This window comes from Engraulis encrasicolus, chromosome 22 (assembly GCF_034702125.1).
Source record: "Engraulis encrasicolus isolate BLACKSEA-1 chromosome 22, IST_EnEncr_1.0, whole genome shotgun sequence".
In the NCBI taxonomy this organism is placed as follows: Eukaryota; Metazoa; Chordata; class Actinopteri; order Clupeiformes; family Engraulidae; genus Engraulis; species Engraulis encrasicolus.
Genome location: NC_085878.1, coordinates 14,568,240 through 14,593,239, shown reverse-complemented (window position 1 = coordinate 14,593,239; position 25,000 = coordinate 14,568,240). Strand labels below are relative to the sequence as shown.

General features: G+C 44.9%; 1 protein-coding gene across 1 annotated transcript in view; it reads left to right on the top strand.

The window, feature by feature from the left end:
• Positions 1-25,000, top strand: part of piezo1 (piezo type mechanosensitive ion channel component 1 (Er blood group)) — a 128,807-nt gene that overhangs the window by 45,104 nt on the left and 58,703 nt on the right. Inside the window, exons 4-6 of the mRNA XM_063188700.1 lie at positions 14,582-14,704; positions 16,537-16,579; positions 18,078-18,228. Coding sequence (XP_063044770.1) covers positions 14,582-14,704; positions 16,537-16,579; positions 18,078-18,228 — 317 coding nt within the window. The remainder of the gene's footprint in view (positions 1-14,581; positions 14,705-16,536; positions 16,580-18,077; positions 18,229-25,000) is intronic.

Below are 25,000 nucleotides of genomic sequence, written 5' to 3'. Positions count from 1 at the left end.
TGGGCTGCCCATTTTGTCTGGGAAGCACTTGGTGACTTGCCCTTTTGCATGTTGATCGGACATGATGACCGCTACTCAGAACCGGAAGCTCGGGTCGGGGTGGAGCAAGGGGACGAGGACACGCCCCCTAACGTGTGCGGGGCGCGGGGCAGAGGCCAACATAAAGTTTGAGCTACGGACTCGAAATTTTTTGGGGGTGTGTATCTCACTAAGACGAACCAAAAAGGTAATTACGATGCCATGGCCACGCCCAACAGGAAGTGAGATAATTGGACTTGAAGTTGAACTTTTCACATACGATGGAATTTGACACACCATGGAATTTGAAACACTCCTCATAAACCGTGCAACCAATATGTCCAATTTTCGGTGTATATGATCTCAAGATATAGCAGATGAATAATTGCGAACGATTTTTCGATACGTTGTAAGAAAACAAGATGGCGGCTTGATGAACATTGATGACTGTTGGGCACTTTTTGAGGAGGTTGCCATGTGTTACTTCGAAATTTACTTGACACACTTGTTCAATAGGGTGGCATGAACAACTCCAACAAAGCCCCGCCCCTAACTCAACCCAGGGGCTCTGTAGCGCCCCCTAGCGGATAGACCTATGGGTCGGGGGAGGCGTAAAGTACAAGCTATGGACTTGGAATTTTTTTTGGATGTTTATCTCACTAAGACAAAAAAAAATTTCACACAATGCCATGGCCACACCCAACAGGAAGTGAGATAATTGGACCTATTTTTAAAACAGGAAGTTGGCCCCCACTTCACTTTGCAGTGATTTTAAACGGTGTAAATGCACATCTCTATTCATACAATGAATACTAACTTCTTTATATGCCTGAAATAGCAATCTGGTGTAGCGCCACCATGTGGTAGGCAAAGGAACTGCAGGAAAATAATGAATTCTTTAATATTTGTAATATCTTGTGAACCGGACCTCATAAAGACTCCATTTTTGTTTTGGGGAGGTCATAGCAACATGCCAATCATGCTAATGATAAATTGCTAACGCTAGCAATGCTAATTTAATTTCCTTCAATATCTCGTGAACCAAATGTCGTAGAGACTCCATTTTTGTTTTGGGGAGGTCATACCAACATGTCAGTCATGTTAATTCTAATTTGCTTATGCTAACAATGCTAATTTGTTTTTCTTCAATATCTCGTGAACCAAAAGTCATAGAGACTCCATTTTTGTATTGAGGGGTCATAGTAGCAACACTGAATGATAATTGCTAATGCTAATTAACAATTCATTTTTCCTCAATATCTCATGAACCGAAGGTTGTACAGACTCCATTTTTGCTTTGGCGGGTATAAGGCCTTGCCAGTCATGCTAATGCTCAATGTTCATGCTAAGACCAGTGTAACCACAATGACACATTCACCTTCCTCATACATGTCAGAAAACTGTTACGCTTCACCAGTTTTTCACAGGTATGGTAAGGGTATTACTGCAGGGCGACATGCTACGTCCCCCCTGGCCGTAGGTGCGAGGGCCCGCCAAGGCCGCTTGCGGCTTTAATTAGGGCCCGAGCACCGGAGGGTGCGAGGCCCTATTGTTCTTGCAATGTTTTTTATTATTTTTATTTTTTGTTTTTATTATTATTTGTCTCCTTACCGCACGTTGGCCCGTTTTTGAGGGGGTTGCCATGCGTAACTTTTAACGAAACTTGGCACAGGTGTTCGGTATCATGGCACGAAGGACTCCAAAAAAGCTCCGCCCCTAAATCAGTCCAGGGGCTCTGTAGCGCCCCCTTAAGTCATGGGCCTATGGGGCGGGACCGGCATAAATTTGAAGCTACGGACTCCAAATTTTTTTTGTATGTGTATCTCACTAAGCCGATCAAAAAAGTCTTTAGGATGCCATGGCCACACCCAACAGGAAGTGAGGTAATTAGAGCTAAAGTAGAACTTTTGTCAACTTTTGGCATACGACAAAATTGTCATACCATGAACTTTGATGTACTTGTCCTGAACCGTACACCTGTTCGGTTTCGTTTCAATTTTTAAATGATCTTAAGACATCGCAGATGATATATTGCGAAGGAATTTTCAATATGTTGTAAGAAAACAAGATGGCGGCTTGATGTATTCTGATGAAAAAATGACAGGAAATGTGCCTCCACTGTGCCCTTTCTGAGGGGGTTGCCATGCATATCTTTCAATGTTGCTTTGCACAGGTGTTTGGTAGGACACAACGTACCTCTCAAAACAAGCCCCACCCCTAACTCAGGACATGGGCTCTGTAGCGCCCCCTTAAATCATGGGCCTATGGGGTGGGACCGGCATAAAGTTGAAGCTACGGACTCCAAAATTTTTTTGTGTGTGTATCTCACTAAGCCAATCAAAAAAGTCTTTAGGATGCCATGGCCACACCCAACAGGAAGTGAGGTAATTGGACATGAAATGCAACTTTTGACATACGACAAAATTGTCATACCATGAACTTTGATGTACTTGTCCTGAACCGTGCAACTGTTCAGTTGCGTTTCAATTTGTAAATGATCTTAAGACATTGCAGATGATATATTGCGAAGGAATTTTCAATATGTTGTAAGAAAACAAGATGGCGGCTTGATGTATTCTGATGAAAAAATGACAGAAAATTTGCCTCTAATGTGCCCTTTCTAACGGGGTTGCCATGCATATCTTTCAACATTGCTTTGCTCAGGTGTTTGATAGGGCAGCACGTACCTCTCCAAACAAGCCCCACCCTTAAGACAGCTTATGGGCTCTGTAGCGCCCCCTTAGGTCATGGGTCTATGGGGCAGGACCAGAATAAACTTGAAGCTACGGACTCCAATTTTTTTTTGGATGTGTATCTTACTAAGACGAACAGAAAATGTCATACAGTGGCAAGGCTACTCCCAACAGGAAGTGAGATAATTGAACCTCCTTTTAGAACAGGAAGTTGGCCACCATTTTAGTTTGCAGTGTTTATAAAACAGTGCAAACGCACGTGTTCATTAATATAATGAATATACCTTTTTCTATATGCCTAATATGGCAACTTGATATAGCGCCACCATGTGGTAGGCAAATGAACTACAGTTAAAGTGGAGTTCTTAAATAGTTGTATCTCGTGAACCGAATGGCGTAGAGACTCCATTTTTGTTTTGAGCAGGATGTGATGGGGCGATATGCCCCGCCTTGAGCCGTAGGTGCGAGGGCCCGTCATCGCCGCTCGCGGCTTTAATTATTATTTTTCTTTTTCATCCACGTTTGGGCTGTGCATTTGGTGTGGGAAGCACTTGGTGGCTCGGCCTTTTGCACGGTGATCGGATATGGTAACCGCTACTCAGAACCGGAAGCTCGGATCCAGATTGGCCCCGGGCACAGAATAGCGCCCCCTACCGCATTGAAGTTCCTGGCTGACATTTAGTTTGTCGTTTGGTCACGAAAAAAAATATGCATATATATCTCACTAAACCAAACAAATTTGCAATGCCAACCCATTAGCCACGCCCAACAGGAAGTGAGATAATTGGACTTTTTTCAAATTTACATGTAATGGGATTTGAAACAATCCTCCTAAACCGTACATCGCACTCTCTTTATATTCGTTGTACATGAGCTCAAGGCATTGAAGATGATATATTGCGAAGGAATTTTTGATATCTCGTAATTTGACAAGATGGCGGCTTAATGAATTTAGGCATCTAATTTTAAAACAGGAAGTTGGCCACCATTTCAGTTTGGAGTGTTTTCAAACGGTGCAAACTCACACATGTATGCATATAATGACTATTAACTTTTGTATATGCCTGAAATGGAGGCCACGCCCCCATATACGGTTAGGGGCGGGGCTAACATCTACTTCGAGCTACAGACTCGGGAGTTTTTTTAAGTTGTGTATCTCAATAAGGCGAGTAATAAAGTCCATACAACGATATGGCCACGCCCAACAGGAAGTGAGATATTTTGACTTTTTTGGCATTTTAAAACAGGAAGTTGGCCACCATTTCAGTTTGGAGTGTTTTGTAGCAGTGCAAACGCACACATGTATGCATATAATGAATACTTACTTTTGTATATGCCTGAAATAGAGGCCACGCCCCCAAACACATTTAGGGGCGGGGCCAACATCTACTTTGGCCTACAGACTCGGGAGTTTTTGTAAGTTATGTATCTCGCTAAGGCGAACAATAAAGTCCAAGCAACGATATGGCCACGCCCAACAGGAAGTGATATATTTTGACTTTTTTGGCATTTTAAAACAGGAAGTTGGCCACCATTTCAGTTTGGAATGTTTTTAAACAGTGCAAACGCACACATGTATGCACATAATGAATACTAACTCTTCTATAAGCCTGAAATGTATATAAGGTGTAGCACCACCATGTGGTAGGCAAAGGAACTGCAGGAATAGTGTAATTCTTCAATATCTTGGGAACTGAAGGTCGTACAGACTCCATTTTTGTTTTAGGGGGGTCATAGCAACACGCTAATCATGACAATGCTAATGCTAATTTTGAATGCTAATTCATGCTGATTCACTGTTCTTCAATATCTCGTGAACCGAACGTTGTACAGACTCCATTTTTTTTTGGTTTTGCTAATTGTTAATGTAAATTGCTAATGCTACAACTATTGCTAATGGCATTGCTAGTGCTAATGCTCATGATAAACCTAGATGCTAATGTTAAGACTAATGTTAATGCTACAAAATTGATTCTTCCGTTTTTCATAGGTATGGGTGTATTAGTGCATGTTTTCATGCTGCCCCCCGGGGCCGCAGGTGCGAGGGCCCGCCAAGGCCGCTTGCGGCTTTAATTATTATTATTATTATTATTATAAAGTATTTTTGGGCCTTTTCTGGCCTTTATTGTAACAGGATAGTATGAGAGGAGACAGGAAACCATTGGGATAGAGAGATGGGGCAGGGTCGGGAAATGACCCCGGCCGGACTCGAACCGGGGTCCCCGTGGGCATGCAAGCCCAAATGTGGGGGGCTTAGTGCGCTGCGCCACAATGCCCCCCACAGCTCCATTATTTTTACGCTGATTTGGATATGTATCAGGATGGGAAGATGGGGCATTGGCTTGGAAGTTTCCCACACAGATGCTTGATATGCATCCACTCATTTCCAAATTATCATTGTATTCTCTCTCTCTCTCTCTCTCTCTCTCTCTCTCTCTCTCTCTCTCTCTCTCTCTCTCTCTCTCTCTTCATTCTTTGCTTGAAAGGAATTTTAATCACACTTATTTGTGTTCAAGCACATTTCCTCATTAATTGCGTACCATTGCACACTCAACTGAATAGAAGTCAGCTCAGGAAACATCTTTCCTCTGCCAGACCCGTTGCCTGGCTCTTGGCCAGCTCCTTGGTCATAAATCCATCGCAGCCAGAACCCAGTTGAACTCCCCCCAGCTCCCATACATACTGAGTATGGTCAAGCCCACAAGCAGGGCTCTATAATCGGACTGCATCCTCAGCTATGATCGCTGACCTGGATGTCCCTTTGGAGGGTTAGTGTTGGCTGACTGTCAGTGTCAGAGCACTAGAAGCTTCCAGAAGGGAGGATGTCCAGTTCTTTAGGTCTCTGGAGCCTGCCTGCTGCTTGCCCTCTTGGCCGGAGCAGGGTCTCCATGTCTTGTATTAGTGTTGATTCAACGGGCGCTACGCGGGACTAACTGTCTCCCACACCTACGCCGCCCTCCGTAACAACAGGAAGTTACTTGGAGAGAACCCTGAGAAAGTTACTCCATGTTCTCTTTTTGTCCTTTTTGTTTTGATTTCTTTTTTTTTTAAGCGTTCCATAAGTGCATCTGTCACGGCTCATCTTCCTCCAGCGCTGGTTTGTGAGAAATCCTTGTTAAGGAAAAAAGTTTTGTAAGAACAGCTGGTGGTCATTTTGACTTCAGGTTATTGCCGTATTTAGAATGGAGGAAGATTTTGATTGTGTTTGATTTCTGTATGCAAAATACTGCTAAACTGCTGTGAGGAATTTTATTTAATGCAACCTTAAGCTTACATTTCAGGTCTTGCAAGCGGGTACAATAATATTTGCTTACCTTGCTTAGAGGCAAAGTAGTAAATAATGTGGATTATGTAAATGTAGAACATTCGTAAATTAAATTTCAAATCTTGATAAAAAAATCAATCTTTGCTGTCAAAAACATTTATAACTTTTTGTACACTACACAAGTTTCACAAAAAAGGTCGACTGAGTTCTATGTAGGATACATGAGCTTTTCACTTGTGCATGGGGGGTTGAGCGAAGGCCCTCCCTGAAGGTGCCCCCTCTCAACCCATCCATCCATATCTGCCCTGCCCTGCCCTGCCCTGCCTGGTGCCAGGGACTCCCTCTCCAAACAGCCACTTGTTTACACTCTGCGCCCACACTGGGCCTTTATTAGCAGCCGGAAAAAACTAACGGGTCTCGTCGTTTCGTTGCTGCTGCCTCCATATTTGCCACAGATTCTTCTTAATAAATAAATTAGCCTAAATCATATTCAGCAGAGCAGGGATCTGGCCCCATCGTGTTGACTTTCCTCCCGTGCCAGCCAAAAGCCAAACAACCCCAGGGTGCTCTCAGGCCAGGAAGTTTTCATTTTGTCACGCCTGATGTGAAAAGGCACCCTGAAACTCGAAGACAGCGATTTCCTTAACGGTAGTGTCAGTAGGTTTCTTTCTCACACGCATTGGAACGGCTTCAGCAGGACAAAATCCCTTCCCACACTAGCTGTGTTAAATGTGCCGAGCTATCGCACAGTTCTCAATGGTTGGGCGTAAAACAGAGCGCTTCCCGGTCCATCGCAAAAGGTTGTTTTTCTTTCCATAGATTCCAGGGCCAGTTCCCGGTAACCTTGTACCCCTTGAGGGGGGGACTTGGTTTTCGGGGCTGCCATGTCAGGTGCATGCGAGACCCAGGACTTGTTAAAACATTGTTCGTAGGCATGCTCGTAAAAAAATGGGGGAAAAGGAATCCTTAAGACCTATCCAATTTCGTGGAAAATTCTATAATATCCACATCAGCACGACCAATCCGAGCTATGGTTTATGACAACGACGAAGCAAAGGAGACAGGGTCGGCCATTAAAGCTCCTCACACCATCTGCAAAAAAGGGAACGCTGAAGGAACCCTTTTGAAACAAAACGTCATTAGAGGGAATATTTCGAGGAAAGACCTCGGATAAAGGCACACTTGGAAAGACAAACAAAGGCCCCAGGAAAAGGCTTGTAGATTCAGGATGCCATCACCTTCATAGCTTATTCTGCCAAGTCAACCCAACAGTATCCTCACTCAACTGCCCATGCCAGCTTCAGCCCTCCACTATGCCGTGCCTGTGTGGCCATCCTGCTTACTTAGGCCACATCGGAAAGTTCTAGCAGGATAGTTCACACTTAATGTTTGCACATCATGTCATGCCATCTTGAACCATACTGTAGCCTCAGTTGTTCAGCTGTGTTCTGCAACTGTGGCCAGTGTCCATGTTTGCATGCTGCCCTCATTGATGTAGATCTTGCTTAGGCTCAGGCCTGCAGTAACAAGGCTCTCATCCGACATGCGGTCCAGACTAGTCTCCAGCCAGGTCCAGTCAAAAAAAGACTTTTTATTTTACCTTCACTCGCTCCTAATTTTATTGCTTTGGCAGGAATGTATCGCTACATTCCCCATCCGACTCTTAAAATAGGATACAGTTTTACTAGTGCAAGCTCTTGACAGTGCTAATTAGGGGCCAAGCAGCGAAGCTGGCGAAGGCCCCTATAGTGTTAGCTGGTATTTAGGGGCCAAGCAGCGAAGCTGGCGAAGGCCCCTATAGAGTTAGTAGGTTTTCTTCATTATTATTATTCTCTAGTCACCATTCCTCTCCCTCTGCAAGTCTATGGCAGCCCATAGAACCGTACGTAGGAAAATGCTGTAAATCGGCACACACATTCGGGCCCGGCTCAGCATTACCCACAGCAATTTATAGGTCCCCGGCCCCAACGCTCTAGCGCCACCAACAGGTCAAAGTTGCAGGTACATTTCTGCTTGTAACTTTTGAACCGCTGGGCCGATTTTCATAAACTTGGTATCCCTGGAATCCTTGGGCCAAGACGAATCCAACGCACCCTATGACGTCATTTTCCGCCAGGATAGTTTTCCCGCCATTTTGTATTTTGTAAAATTCAATAAAAATGCTATTTTTTCGGCAATTTTTGACCAATTCACCCGAAATTCTGTATATAGTATCTCTGTACTGAGCTACACATGGGGTCTTCAGGAATATTGGATATCTTTTATCGTTTAGCCGTGAGAGCCAATCAAAATTGTCGTAAACGTGGCGAAACAGGAAGTGAGGTCATATCTCAGCAACCGTTTGTTGAATTAGGCTGGGATTTTGTACACACATAGTAGTCATCCATGACCTATCACAAAAAAAATCGAATCCCCAGCTCAAACTCTGTAGCGCCACCAGCAGGTCATAATTTTAGCTACATTTTTGCCTGTATCTTTTGAACCGTACTCCCAATTTTCAAAATATTGGTACACAGGTCATCCTCACATCATGTTGCACCCAGGTATGGATTTTCGTAACGATTGAAAAAACTATCAGCTCACAGCAGCCATTCAAAATTGTGGAAAGAATGGAGGGATTTTTTCTCATCTCTCTGTCTCCTCTGCTCCCCGTGCGCACGTTCACTGACACCATTCTCGGCAGGGGGTCAAGCCCCACTGCCCCAGCCCCTGCACCCCACCCCCCACCCCCTCCTCACACACACACAGACAGACAGAGGGAGGGGAGAGGGAGAGGGAGGGGGGAGGGGGACAGGGAGAGGGAGAGGGACAGAGAGGGAAGAAGGGAGGGAGGGAGGGGGAGGGAGGGGGGAGAGGAAAGAATTTTGAACACCTCTTGTCGTTTGCCGGTGACAGCCAATCAAAATTGTCATAAAGGTGGTAAAACAGGAAGTGAGGTCATAGCTCAGCAACCGTTAGTCAATTTCTGTTAGGATTTATTGCACACATTCTAGTCCATCCCATGACCTCCCACAAAAAATCCAGACCCCAAGCTCTCTAGCGCCACCAACAGGTAACAGGAAGTGAGCTCGTATCTCGGCAGCTCTTCAACGGATTCAAACTAAACTTGGTTTACGTGATCACACTCTCGTCCAAGGAATGCACACCAACATTGGCGAGATTTGGACCAAAGGGGGCGCTGCAGTTCCTTCTGTTGCCGTGGCGGCTCTGGCAAGTTTACTGCTTGGCCCCGCATTGCTGCTTGCAGCTATATTCTTACGATTATTATTATTACGTAGACATCTTTCCTCTCCTTAGCAAGTCTATGGCAGCCCATAGAACCGTAGGTAGGAAAATGCTGTAAATCGGCACACACATTCGGGCCAGTCTCAGCATTACCCACAGAAATGTATAGGACCCCAGCCCCAACGCTCTAGCGCCACCAGCAGGTCAAAGTTGCAGGTACATTTCTGCTTGTAACTTTTGAACCGCTGGGCCAATTTTCATAAACTTGGTATCCCTGGAATCCTTGAGTCAAGACGAATCCAAAGCACCCTATGACGTCATTTTCCGCCAGGATAGTTTTCCCGCCATTTTGAATTTTGTAAAATTCAATAAAAATGCTATTTTTCCCACAACTTTTGACCAATTTGCCCGAAACTCGATATATAGTATCTCTGGACTGAGCTAAACATGGGGTCTCAAGGGATATTAGATACCTTGTATCGTTTTGCCGTCAGAGCCAATCAAAATTGTCGTAACAGTGGTGAAACAGGAAGTGAGGTCCTATCTCAGCAACCGTTTGTTGAAATAGGTTGGAATTTTGCACACACATCGTAGTCTATCCCATGACCTACCGCAAAAAAAATCAGAACCCCAGCTCAAACTCTGTAGCGCCACCAGCAGGTCAAAATTTTAGCTACATTTTTGCCTGTAGCTTTTAAACCATATGCACGATGTAAAATATATTATTATCACTAGAATCCTTGGGCCAAGCCGAATTCAACGCACTATATGAAGTTATGTCAATGCAGAAGGGAAATTCCGCCATTTTGAATTTTGTAAAATTCACTGTAAGTCTATGGTAGCCCATAGAACCATACATAGAAAAATGCTGTAAATTGGCACACATATTTGAGGCAGCATCAACATTACCCACAGCGAGTTGTATGTCCCCAGCCCCAATACTCTAGCGCCACCAGCAGGTAAAAGTCGCAGGTACATTTCTGCTTGTAACTTTTGAATCGCTGGGCCAATTTTCATAAACCTGGTATCGCTGGAGTCCTTGGGCCAAGTCAAATCCAACGCACCCTATGACGTCATTTTCTGCCAGGATAGTTTTCCCGCCATTTTGAATTTATGAAATTCACTAAAAATGCTATTTCTCCCGCAATTTTTGACCAATTCGCCCGAAATTCGGTACATTGTATCTCTGTACTGAGATTTGTATGGGGTCTCAAGGAATATTAGATTTCTTTTATCGTTTAGCCCGTGACAGCCTATCAAAATTGTTGTAAACGCAGAAGGGAAATTCCGCCATTTTGAATTTTGTAAAATTCAATAAAATGCTACTTGTCACACAATTTTTGTCAGTCAGAATGACCAGCAAAAAGGTACACATCGTCTTCAGACTGATAGGCATTAGGTTATCCAAAGAATTTTTGATACCTCTTATCGTTTGGAGGTGACAGCCAATCAAAATTGTCGTAAAGGTGGCAAAACAGGAAGTGAGGTCATATCTCAGCAACCGTTTGTCAGATTCTTTTAGCTATTTTTTTGCACACATACTAGTCAATCCCATGACCTCCCACAAAAAAATCCAGATTCCCAGCTCAAACTCTCTAGCGCCACCAACAGGTAACAGGAAGTGAGCTTATATTTGTCAGCCCTTTAAGGGATTCAAAATAAACTTGGTTCATGTGAGCACACTCCCCTCAAAGGAATGCACACCAACATTGGCGAGATTTGGGCCAAAGGGGGCGCTGCAGTTCCTTCTGTTGCCGTGGCGACTTTGGCAAGTTTACTGCTTGGCCCCGCATTGCTGCTTGCAGCTATATTTACGTTGGAGATTCTGCTGTTAACAGGCATGTGGGTCTGCAGTTTGTGGATCTCAAAGTACTCATTTCAGGTGACGTTTATCCAGTGCATTTACAAAAACAGGGCAGATGGTTTGGGACGGTGGAATTTATGCACATGTGCTCGTGGTGGAAATGCCTCGACAGCAGTCATAGTAGAGCCCAAGGAATTGTCATAATTGAGGATGTTTCGTGAACTGACTGGAGAAAGTCATCAAATTTACCACAGCAAGAATGGGTTCAATTAGTCAGATTTCCATGTATCTTATTCAAATAAGTTGCTAGATTGATAGTAAATTGGCTTAACAAGCATTCATTTCTCAACCACAAAAGTTGATGCACTTTATAAGTGTTTCCCAGTAAAAATTTTATGTTCAAATAGCTGAAATGCACATAAGCTACGTAATGCCATCCTGGTTATACAACTGGGTGGGAACTCGGATTTAAACTGGCATAAACATTTTTTAACATGAGCCGCACAAAACCCCCAGATAGTTAAAATCCTACCGTGCAGTAGTTCTTTTGGTGCACAAAACAGATGTTTTCACTGATTCCTTTACCAACCTGGCTAAAGCTTTGGGGTAATGAGAATCAGCTGGTCAAGTGAGTTGGTGGAAAGAAATACATGGTTGGACTTTTTAAAAACTATTCATCTGATCACTGTTAGCTTACCACAAGCTGTTTTTTCCCACATTTATGAAAGGAGTCTTTTGGCCGGATCAATTTCCGTCCGTGTGTAGGTTAGGGCGAGGCTTGTTTGGTCTCTGTTACTTGTGTCGCTCATTTATTCTCGCCGGTGTTACAGCAGGCCTTCATCTGGCCATCTCAGTTTCAGACGAAGTGTCCAGGGCCCCACTGTAAATCAGCCCTAGGCGTTTGGCTTAGCAGGCAACTTGGACTGAGAGGGGGTCTTGGCTTCACGCAAAATCCACTTCGGGGTGGCAAAGCATCTATTTCGCCGCTGTGGGTCCGCTCTCCCCTAGCTTGTCCACAACCCTCTACTTAATTCCACCAGCTTATGTTTTTGGCACGTTCGAAGGCGTGGAGTTCACGATAACACCGGGAGACTAGCCACTAATCTAGGACAAATTTATAGTCGGCCATGTCCCCTCTTCTCTCTCTCTCTCTCTCTCTCTCTCTCTCTCTCTCTCTCTCTCTCTCTCTCTCTCTCTCTCTCTCTCTCAGTCCTATCTCTCACCGTCACGCTAGTAGTGTTTTTCTTTCCTTTCTGCTCAACCTGGAGATTGGCTTCTTGATGGATGTCTGTTTACTGACTTTGCTTAAGTATAGACCAGCTGGCCATTAACTAGCCTTCTGTAACCAAGCACATGTACATAATATAGAGTACCGGTATATAGAGTACTGGAGGAGCTGGTGTTGGTATGGTGTTGGCCAAATGTAGTAATTAAAAGTAAATGTGTAGAGGAATGTTTAAGTGAAATACAAGTTAAACATAGAGCAAAGTGTAGAACAGGACTGAATTGGAAGCTCTCCCAGCGCTGTGTTCCTCTTTGACTTGAAGTCCTCCGGCGTACAGCCTTTATTTTACATGGATCACCTCTCTTAGCCCAATAAAGCAGACTCCCTCAGCCAGGAGCCATTTAACCAGCGGTGTCTGCTGTTATCCAGCCGGCTATTTCAGGCCTTGTTGTTGCAAGTGGCCCACACAAATCATTTATTTTGCTCTTTGGGTTTGAGTCATGGGACATGGCATGGGATAAGGCCTCTCTGCGTAATAAACAATTTTGAATGTGTGCATGTGTTCATGTTTGTGTGTGTGTGTGTGTGTGTCTGTGTGTGTGTGTGTGTGTGTGTGTGTGTGTGTGTGTGTGTGTGTGTGTGTGTGTGTGTGTGTGTGTGTGTGTGTGTGTGTGTGTGTGTGTGTGTGTGTGTACCATGAGCAGTGAGCGGTGGAAGAAGAGCGCCAGCAGCTGCAGCTGGTGTGTGTTCTGTGTTCATGTTTGTGTGTGTGTGTGTGTGTGTCTGTGTGTCTGTGGGTATGGGGGTGGGTGTATGCATGTGTGTTGCACAAATACCCCCAGTAAGAAGAAAAACATTAAAAAAGATGTGTGGTGATAATGTTAAGGTTGCAGTGATTGAAGTACTGCAATGGGGAATTGTGTTTTCCTTGCTTATTTTGCTGTTTATGACAAATGTGAAAGTGTAAAATCATTGCTTCATTGCTCACAGTTTAGTGTGAGGAATGTGTGGGTTCTTGGCACAATGTCACATTCTTTAGTGTTGGTATGAATAATATATTAATGGGAGTCAACGGGAGTATCCCTCATGGAAATTGTGTTTTTCTTGGATATTTTGTTAATGGAAAAGGTTAAAATGCAAAAACAAACAGTGTTTTGTGTGCATGCATACGTGCGTGTGTCTTTGTTTGTGCGTGTGTGTGTGTGTGTGTGTGCGCGCGTGCGCGCTTGCGTGTGTGCGCGCGTGCGTGTGTGGTTTATGTGTGTGTGTGTGTGTGTGTGTGTGTGTGTGTGTGTGTGTGTGTGTGTGCGTGCGTGCGTGCGTGCGTGCGTGCGTGCGTGCGTGCGTGCGTGCGTGTGTGTGTGTGTGCATGTGTCAGTTTTTTGGCTGTTTTTGCTTTTATAATAGGAGTTGACAGGTTTACGAGGAGGCCATATCAAAGCCCCGCTGCTGAGATTCTATTAGGGATATAAATGGATTCATGGGGGGTGTGTATTTTATGGGGAAGCGAGGTGAATATTTAACTGTACAGCTGGTCACGGTCAAAATTAGCTGCTGTTGACATAGCGCACGTGTGCTGATGGATATTTATGTTTTGTGTGTTGACGTTAGAGAAAAGAGAATGAAAAAGAAAGTGTGACTGTTTGGATAATGAAAAACAAATACTTGAAAAAATAGAGATTCCATTTTACTGGGGTTTTTTTTGCCTTCATTGCAGAAGGATATTTGGTTGAAGTCTACGGTATAACTCCAACACACCTTGTCGGGCGGTTAAGTCTTTCAGCTATGACGCACAGTTTTGGGAGCTTGGCGAAAGTGTCCACGTAACAGCGTGTGGTATTTTATGTGAGCACAGATTAGTAGCTGAGTCCTCCCCTGTCTGCAGTCCTCTTATGAACTGCACATGAACTCACCTGAGACACGTCTGTCAAAGAACGGAGAGTAGAGTGCAGAATGCAGAATGCTGGAAAGTGCTGAAAATCAAGTACACTCCTCTGTTTTTCCCTCTCACCCATGTCAAAACAAGTGATCAGTCATGGGTGATAAGTCACTTGTTTATGATGATAGTGAAATGATAAAGTGACTTGTTTCTTTGTTTATCAGGGTAGCAACACCCTTAATGGACTTGGAGATGACTCTGAGTGCTCTGTCTCTGCCTCTGTCTCTCTCCCTGTCTCTCTCTCTCCCTGTCTCCCTCCCTCTCTCTCTCTCTCTCTCTCTCTCTCTCTCTCTCTCTCTCTCTCTCTCTCTCTCTCTCTCTTTATGTCTGTTGTCTGTGTCGTTGCTCTCAATATTGTTCCTCCTCACCTCTACAGTAACTCCTGTGTCCTCTCCTGTCTCCCTCTCCACAGGGCACACTGGCCGCTTCATCAAGGCTCTCTTCTGCACCAGCCTGCTCTTCCTGCTGGGCCATGTGGTCTTCCAGATCTGCCTCTACACCCTCCCGGAGCTAGATGACGCCCTCGGACACAACTGTAAGTTCAACGCCGCCCACCACAGATCTTTGTCTCAAGCTGATATAGTTTGATCACTGCTTACTAGAGATGTACAGGATCCAAGATCCGGTTCCGGATCCGGCAGGATAATAGGGTTTTTCAGACTATCCGGATCCGGATCCGGTTCCAGGATCCAGGATCCGGTAGCCGAGGCTTTTCAGTCAAAATAGTTTGAGCCAACGTGATAAAAGGGCCCACGTGTGTGAGTAGGCTATGTGTTTCAACCCTTTCGTAGGATCCGGTATCCGGTTCCGGATCCGGCAGGATCTTAAGCAGTGGATCCGGTATCCGGCAGGATCCTAAAAATCAGGATCCGGTGCATCTCTACTGCTTACTCTATATCTGTTTGTGTGTATGTGTTTGTGTGTGTGCGCGCGCGCGTGTGTGTTCGTGCGTGAGTGCGCGTGTGTGTTTGTGTTTTCAAACTTTGCGTGCATGCACATGTGTGTGTGTCTTTATGCTCTTCCCAAGCTCATCTTAAGCTAATACTCGTGTACTGTAATCAATGCTTCAATCCTTAATTTGCATGGGGTAAATGGTGTTCTAAGTGTGTGTGAGTGTGTGTGTGTGTGTGTGTGTGTGTGTGTGTGTGTGTGTGTGTGTGTGTGTGTGTGTGTGTGTGTGTGTGTGTGTGTGTGTGTGTGTGTGTGTGTGTGAGTGTGTGTGCATATGCTTGCATGGTGTGTGTGTGTGTGTGTGTGTGTGTGTGTGTGTGTGTGTGTGTGTGTGTGTGTGTGTGTGCACATGCTTGCATGCAGTGTGTGTGTGTGTGTGTGTGTGTTTGTGTGTGCGTATGCACGATTCATTAAGAAACAGTGAGAGAAATGGTAGCTAGTAGTGTTTATTTGGCCTTATATAGGCTCGTTAAGTTCTGCTCTATTAAACACAGGGTACCACATTTCTCATTAGCAGCTCCTGAGAAGAACACTCTCTCTCCCCCTCCAGTCTGCTTACCGGGCGTCTTGTTCACCAGTAACAGACTACCAGTTATAGTGTAGTGCAGTAGTGCAGTGTGTCTGTCTGTTGTGCCATGTTGTGTGTGCGCGCGTGCGTGTGTGCGTGCGTGTGTGTGCGCGTGTGTGTGCGTGCGTGTGTGCGTGCGTGTGTGTGCGCGTGTGTGTGCGTGCGTGTGTGTGTTCCTGTTCCCACCTCATTTCTCTTTTGGCCTGTGGCTCACTTGACACTCAGCAGTTTCTCGTCAGATTGTTCAATTGTGAAAGAGGGAGAAAATAGTGTGGAAAACCCCCAGAAAATCAGTAAGCAAAACAAAAAGAGACGAAAGAAAGAGAGAAACCTAGAGAGAGAGAGAGAGAGAGAGAGAGAGAGAGAGAGAGAGAGAGAGAGAGAGAGAGAGAGAGAGAGAGAGAGAGAGAGAGAGAGAATTCAAGTAAGCGAAGCCATGAGTTTTCTCACAAGAGGGGCATTCTTGTCTGTCAGGCCTTGTGAGTCACCCGTCGCTGCTCTGCTTTGTGCTGTGTGCGGGAGCAGCCCTGGCCCCTTGGCAGCCCTTCAGTCTGGGCGTCCATGGGGGCTGCTCCGAGGTCCTGGTGGTGGTGGTGGTGGTGGTTGGCAGTGGAGCCAGGGAGCTCGTGTCAGTGTCACCCTGCAAATGGCAGGGCCAACTGCTGTTGTTCCGACCGGTCACGGCTGCTGAAAGACCCCCGGGGGTTGCACGCTTGTGCGTAGCAGCTTGTCAGAGCGGCAGAGACTGACCCGATAGCATGTGTAACATCTAATTATTCTGTGTTGCTGTCTGTTCTGTTTCCTCAATCTCAATCCCCTCTTTCTCTGCCGTTACTTTCTGATTTCAGGCAGCTCAACGGAAACACTATCAAGACATGTTGGGGTATCCAGGTATGTCTGGAATTTACTGGCACTGTGTTCATTGCTCAACTATGAAGTGTAATTGGTGCTAAATGCTGCCTGTTAAGACTTGACTCGTCACATTTCAATCAAAAAGGTTACATGCGGCCTTCTGGGGAATACAATTAGCCTCTGATGCAAACGTGTCAGTAAGTTTAAGTAGAGTTCAGCACGTAGGTCAGCAGCAGTAAACATGGTGGACTCATGAGATTGACCTTGCTGTCAGCTACTTTAATGGAATTTAAAAAAACATTCAAATGTTTTTGGTTTTCTGTAGCCAACATGATCTCCAAAATTCCGTGCTCCTGGACACGGATGTTAAGGACACAAAATCCGTGTCCAGGAGCACGGATTTTGCCAAAATTCCGTGCTCCTAGACACGGAATTATTTTCCGTGATGGACACACAGAATTGCTCTCTATACTCCCACAGCTCTATGTTTCCACAGTCTTGTGTTTTCTCAGGATTTTTCTAATTTCAAATATTTTTTCTCCAAAAAAAACATTTCTTACTGACAGGTTAGGGTTAGGGATTGTTTTGGTCTGGGCACAGCTAGTTTTCTTTCATTCATTATATGAATGTGATAGCCTAGCAACCAACTGGAAAAGGTATTTCTCAAAAATATGTCTTTAATGACAGGTTAAGGTTAGGGAATGTTTTGGTCAGGGCACAACTTAAATTGCTATAGCATCATTTTGTTTAGGATTAGCATTTGGTATGTATTTTCTAATGATATAGTTAACACAGTGCTGTGGTAATAGCCTATAGAAAGCACTTCTGTGTGCCCATCACGGAAAACAATTCCGTGTCCAGGAGCACGGAAAACAATTCCGTGTCCAGGAGCACGGAATTTTGGAAAAATCCGTGCTCCTGGACACGGATTTCGTGTCCTTAACATCCGTGTCCAGGAGCACAGAATTTTTGGAGATCAGGCTGCTGTAGCCCCTTAAATGTGTGCGGTTCAGCCAGTGAAACACTGTAATAGTCACAGAAAAAATGTAACTAATATACCACTACATCCCTATGACAATACACAGGGCCTTTAGCCAAGCAATACGACTTGGCCATTGCCACTCTGGTAATAGCTATTGATAAAAAAAATCCCTTCACTCAACTGGATGCATCTAATCCAGACCAAAGATCAGCTGATATTGCCCTTAATTACCATAAATGAAAAAATGATATGGTATCATTGTTCACCCAAAAAACCTTTGAGACATTAATGCAATATAATAGCAGTTTCCAACCTCTATAAACATAGATTATTCTAAACATATCAATAAAACACATTGCCATCCTGAGCAACCAATGACACCAAGATACCGATATCAGTTCGATATAAATTCAATATGTTTTACCACAACCCAGGCCATTCTCAAGGCTCACTTGCAGTCAACTACCCATTGCTTTTGGAGTTTATGGAATAACCAATACACCACAACCTCTATTCTAATGTATGCCACCCTAATCCCTAATCTGTGCTCTACAGATTGCCGCTGGATGAGGTGTGGAGTGTGGTGCGGCTCCTCACCCCTGACCTGGGCATATTCATCATCTCACTGGTCACCATGGTAACCTGCAACCGCCTGGCCAAGAAGAGGGACACTCCGCCCACAAGCCAGAGCTCTGTGTCTGTGCAGGTGAGTAGTCCCCGGGTCTTCACACTACACATCATTGTTGTGATCACCACGTGGATCATACACACTGAGGGTGGCTTGATGCTGAAATGCTTTTGTTTAGGAGATGGTGCAATACAAATTCTGAAGGAGCTAAGTTAGAGAGTGCATTATGTACTTTTTTGGATTGTCTGCGTTTGGCACTCACCCAAAGGCAGCACATAAAACAATTGTTTGAGTGCGCTATCATTTGCCACTTTCAACTCAACATGATCTCACAGAATTCCGTGGAATGGACTCAGGCCTTTGGGACACAAAATCTGTGTCAGTTTCATGGATTTTGCCAAAATTCTGTGCCCCTGGTTACGGAATTGTTTTCCGTGATGGACTCACGGAAGTGCTTTCTCTATATTCCCACAGCTACAGTCTTGTATTTTCACTGAATTTTTTTCTAATTTCAAACTTTTTCTTACAGACTTAAAAACGTTTCTTTCTTTCTAGTATTCTTTCGTTTATTACATGAATTTGATAGCCTATCAACCAACTGGAAAGGTATTTCTCAAAAACATGTTTTTACTGACCGGTACAGGTTGGGATTGTATGTTATCTGCTGTATGTTATACTGTTGATTTGGCTATAATAAACTTGAACTTGAACTTTAACTTTTAGTATTAGAATTTGGAATGTAATTTCTAATGATAGACTTAACACAGTGCTTTGTAAGAGAAGGCAATATAGTCAATCACGGAAAACAACTCAGTGATCAGGGGCATGGAATTTTGTCAAAATCCGTGACAGATTTCGTGTCACAAAGATCTGTGTCCATTCCACAGAATTCGGAGAGATCAGGCTTATCAACCACATAGCAGCTAGAACAGACAGATACAGTGAGAGACCATATGACTTCCAGGTATCACTGATAGTCAGAAACACATGGCAATGCTGCGATACAGGCCTGCCCTAGATTCACTAATGCACGTGTGTAATGTGGTGTGGAAGGAACTGTTGCTGAAAGAGCTCTGAACACCAAACCACTTTTTCAACGTGTCATAAAATAACGAGACCATTTTTTTTTCATCTGACTATGGGGATCTGGTCTTTTTTCTCGACTGAGTATTTTGCAGGTGTCAACATAATAGCTTCAATCATATTAATAGCCCTGAATGTTACTGTATAAGTTCATTTTAATGGCATAATAATCACTGCCCAGTTGCGGAGCTCTCTTTACTGCCAAATTCTCTTTACCTAGTTAGATGTTGATCTTAGTGATCTTAGTTTAGATGTTGATCTTAGCTCTGTTTCTAGGCTCAGGTTCAAGAGGAAAGAGTCACGTGGCCATGACGGCTGCCAGCTATCCCTAGGCCTGTTGATGTGGCAGTATGCCTCTGCTATTCACACATGCACAAGCCGTGCCACTCTGGCATAGAGAGAAGCAGCCCTGTTAGGAATATGTATGCCCACACAGACACAGAGGCATGCACACGCACACACACACACACACACACACACACACACACACACACACACACACACACACACACACACACACACACACACACACACCTGCTAGTTAACAACATTGGGAGTGTGTGGACTCGCCTATGAAGCACATAAAAGACTACCAATGTGTAATGCATGCAGGCAGACACACACACACACACACGCACACGCACACGCACACGCACACACACACACACACACACACACACACACACACACACACACACACACACACACACACACACACACACACACACACACAAGCGCAACTCTCCTGTGTCTTTATACCATCCATATTTTATGAGCATAAGCTGAAATACACGGAAATAGGCTGGCAAAGATGGTGATATGAACCACCACTTGCTTAGATAGTTTTTTTCTGTTCAAAGAAAGTGAGAAAGATTTAAATTGGAAAAGGGGAAACTTACAGCTTTGGATATAACAAAATCACACCTTTTTAATGGTCTATTTACCGTGCAGATACTTTAGGGACTTGAAAGTAGTGAAGCCTGGAAACTCTAGTTTGTCAATACAACATATGTTGTACAGGATGGCTGTGAGATATCCAGCTGTTCCTAGCACCCTGTTTCCATTCCTCTTTCTTTCTCTCATCCACTCTGTTCATTTTCTTATTAGCATGGTCATAACCGGAATGGTTTCTTTAAGTGTATTTTTGGGCGCCTTTGCCTTTATTATGATAGGAAAGGGAAGAATAGAGCAGGAAATTAGTGGGTGAGAGAATTGGGGTAGGACTGGGATATGACCCAAACCGGACTCGAACCTGGGTCTCCATGGGCAACAGCCCTTCTATGGTATGGGTTACTTAAGCTCAGTGTGCCCCAGCGCAACCTATAACATTAATTGTTTTCAATTCATGTTGCTGTGTTTAGTTCTGCTCGGGGCCCCACTGCGCTTCTCTCAGGATGTGCTGTGTGGTGTTGACTTGTTGTGATGGCGGTGGGCTGGGTAAACTACTGTGCTGTTATGCTGTGTGTTCACCCCACTGAGCCAAGATGAGGTAATAGGGTGGTTTCCGCAGTATGCGAGACAGAGCTCTATTGTTAGCAAGCAGCAGTGTGTATGTGTGTGTGTGTGTGTGTGTGTGTGTGTGTGTGTGTGTGTGTGTGTGTGTGTGTGTGTATGTGTGTGTGTGTGTGTGGGAATGGAGACTAAGGGGACCCCCAACCCACATTAAGACTGTCCGGCTTTTCCTCCCTCTCTCTCTGTCTCTCTATCTGTCTGTCTGTCTCTGTCTCTGTCTCTGTCTCTGTCTCTGTCTCTGTCTCTCTCTCTCTCTCTCTGAGTAGTTCTCTTGAGCTTATTACGTATCAACAGCTTCTAATAATACTGTATATAGTAATATCTCAACTACTTACTCATACCGCAATGGGCTCTATTAACATAAATAGGCCAAAACGTAAACAATAAGGGCAAAGCGTGATCGTCACAGGCCTGGCTTGCTGTACTGAACTGTATACAAATGTGACTGCACACAGCATGCCATAACCACAGAGGAGTTATGCAAATTCTGTGGAAAAGACATTAGCGTGAGGGGGTGGCAGCCAGGCAGACATGCCAGAGTTCAACACCTGCAATATTGTCTAGATCCAGCAACCTCAGCAAGAGATGCCAGGCAGCGAGAGGCAAAGAGTCTGTTTGTTGCCCGCAGTAAACTCCTCCCCTCATGGGAGGAGATCTTACTCTCTCCCCCTCTTGTCTGATGCAAAACCTCCACAGAGTTTCGCTTCCTCACCTCACCAGAATTCCTTTTCTTTCTTAACTTCTCTGTCACTGTCTCTCACACCTTTTCTCTGTCCGTCTCTCCCACTCTGTCTGTCTGTGGTTTTCGCCAACTTTCTCTTTCTTGCTCTCTCCCTTCCGCTCTCTCTCTCTCTTTGTCTTTCTCTCCCTCTCTTCATCTCTCTCTCTCTCTCTCTTGCTCTCTCCCTTCATTCTCCTTCTCTCTCTCTCTCCCTCTGCTCTGCTTTCGCACTCCTGCCTGCACAGCTGCCCTGGGCGCCTACTCCTCAGCGTGACTTCCTACTCCCCAAGTTGCCTAGGCAACGGTGTCAACAAACAACGGGCCGTCTCGTGCTCCATGGCAGCGGGAGAAAAATGGGACCTTTATTAGATCAATTAGCGAGTTGGGTTGAACTGCGCCCACTGCCGCCTCACTCCCCCTCTCTCTCTCGCCCATGGCCCAAATTAGCCAACAATGGAGAATGTTCCGGGGGTGGTTACAGTGCACAGGGGCCCATCATGTGTTTGTTTTTGTGCTGTGAAGGGCCCTCCTTCTCCCTCTCTCTCTCTCTCTCTCTCTCTCTCTCTCTCTCTCTCGCTCTCCCTCTCTCTCTCTCTCTCTCTCTCTCTCTCCTGTAGGCTCTGCTTGAGGCTCTGTGTAAGGCTCACTGGGTATCTTGCCAGCGTTCCCTTACAGCACCACGTGTCTCTGTGATGGATCACATGTGGTGTCGTAGGCCTCTGACGAAGGCCATGTTTCATTGACTGGGCGGCCCAGAGGTCTGTGCCACCACGCTGCTTTGCACGCCACCACCACCACCGCTTTCCCGGCTCTGCAGCCCTACTTGTCTTGGCAAAGACATGGCCTCATTCAGTCAGCACCCACTCGGTCAGATTCCTTCAGTTGTTTCGAGCATCTTGAAGCACATTCTTCTTTTTTTTCGTCATGCCAGGATTGCTGGCACGCGTTGATTAGAACAAGAGACTACTCACTTCACAAAGTCTTTTCAGAAACAAAACACGAGCATTTGAGAAACAAAACACACACGTGTGAGTAAATAATGCCTGGATGAGATTCTAGAATGACAAAATCCTGATTTTACAGTGACACATTGACTCAGTAACCTGAAAGTCAAAAATTCAATTTCTTAGGAACGGCACGTAAACAAACAGAGCATGACTCAGGAAACTTTTTTTTACCAACTTGGACAAACTTATGTATACAGAAAACAGGATTCAGAGACACTGATATCAAGAGATTGGATACAAACCCTGTTGGGTGCAAATGAGCAAAGGTGTGAATTGCCAACATCACAAAATGAAAGCCCAGAGTGTGCGATAGGAGTCAAGGAATACATGACAAAACGCATAAACACATGGCAAACAAAAAAGGACAACCAGGATGTCACACCAGGGACCAAGCCATGATAGTAAAAACACATTTGAACTCCGTTATAGCACCCCACCCACAGGCAATCATTGTTAAGTGAAGCTCCTTTTTATGTTGGTACAACCCCGCAGCCACAAAACTGTTGTACAGGTGTAGGGCGGGGCTGCATCTTGAGTCCACACTGCATTCCCACAGACACTCTCTCCTGCTCACCTCGCCACTTTTAACAAGCACGGCTGTCCCAACATGTGGCCAATGCTTGTTGCAACAATGCAAACCGCAGGCCCTTGTTGTGAAGCCCTTGCCAACCAGCGCTCGTGAGAGGATTATGCCACGTAAGGCTTTGGCTGGCATGGCGGGTTGCTTTTGATGTGGCACGCCGGTGATGTGTTGCAGCTGGGGCTGGTGCCCGTCTCTCTGCCCCCACGCTGATTTTACTGCGTGGCTCGTCCTTTCGCTGAGGTCGGATGAAACGGAAGAGATGCACTAACACATCGCACATGGCCGCCATGTAATACATCTACCGCATGGGAAGATCAATCTTTGTGTCAACCCCAGTTGGGGACTGCAGTCTATGAATGCACTGTTTTTGCTTGCATAATTCTTTTGTTGTGATAGGCCGATGTCTGATGATGTCGGAAACAAGAACCGCAACATGTAACGCCTTTTATCTCACAAGCTGTTTTCAAGACAGCCACAAGGGTGGCGGTTTCCGCAGCAGTTACACTAGGATCAAACGTGCTTAACGGTGAATGACCCGTGTTCAGACTGCATTATTTACAGAGATTTAAAGGGGCTCCAGGTAGCATTAAACGTTTAATTAATCACAGTCCCGAGTCAGCCAATGGTTATGCAATTCATTAGTGAGTGATAGATGACTCTCGCAACCACTTCCACAATCCGCTGTCAGAAAACCCTGAATGCAACTTTTTGACAGAGTGGTCCGAAGGAGTGTCGTGGGAAAGACTTTTCATATGAAAAATCGCTTACATACCGTATCCAGATTTGTATCAACTGCTGCCATTCAGTAATGAAAAACATTCTCACAGCGAGTATATTTGAACAGCATTTTTTCATTACGTTGTAGATTTTGAGACAGGCATGTCACGGGCACCATGCAAACGACGTCATCCTAACTTGTGACCCTTTAACAGTGGTGTTGTTGAATGAATCAGAAGAGAAACTGAAACACATCACACATGACTGCCATCACACATGTACATCTACCACACGTGATGATGAATTTAACGGCAACCATATCGTATTATAAAATATTGCCTGTGAACACACTGGTTCGTTTACTAGTTTGTTGTGATATGTCTGAGGATATTGGAAACAAGAACATGACAAAACAATTACATTTTTATGACATTTGGTTACAAGCAACTCCAAAGCTGTTTTTATGTATACTGCATTTACATGTGACTTTGGTCCGTTGACCTTGTCTTGCCACATCTTATCTTATCTCTCATATCTTACCAGATATGGAAACTTTTGATAGTAGCAGAAGATGACTGAGCATACTTGTAAGGGCAGAAATGTGAAATGGGCAGAAACGATATTTGTTTTTCGCTTGTTTTGGCTCTGGGTGACCATGTCCGATTTCAAAGATGTCTGTAGGCAGAGATGCAGATACACCTAAAATAACTGCAGACTAGACCGGACGGCTCTCCATTCTTCAACGCTCTACTGCCCTTGCTACGAAGTCAGGAGACCAGGCACAAGAACAGGTCTAAAAACAGGTACAAGAAAATGGAGATGACATTGATTAGTGATCATCATGGGGATGGTGGTGTAAACAGTCAAGCTCTGCAAATAGAATGTCATTTGGGAGGACTGATGGTTCTTAACCCATGGCCCATTGCCTCAAAGACCCCACCAAACTTCTCTCTCTCTCTCTCTCTCTCTCTCTCTCTCTCTCTCTCTCGCTCTCTCTCTCACACTCTCTCTCTCTCTCTCTCTCTCTCTCTCTCTCTCTCTCTCTCTCTCTCTCTCTCTCTCTCTCTCCACATTTTATGGCTTTGTAAGGAATGTGACCTTGTGTCCTAACAGTGTCCAGTAACATGCAGGCCCCTGGTCAGGCGTCGCCACTGTCAAATCAGGTGAAGGGTATATGGTGGGGTGTAAGACGGATGATATCTTGGATTTCTGTGTCGATTCACTCAC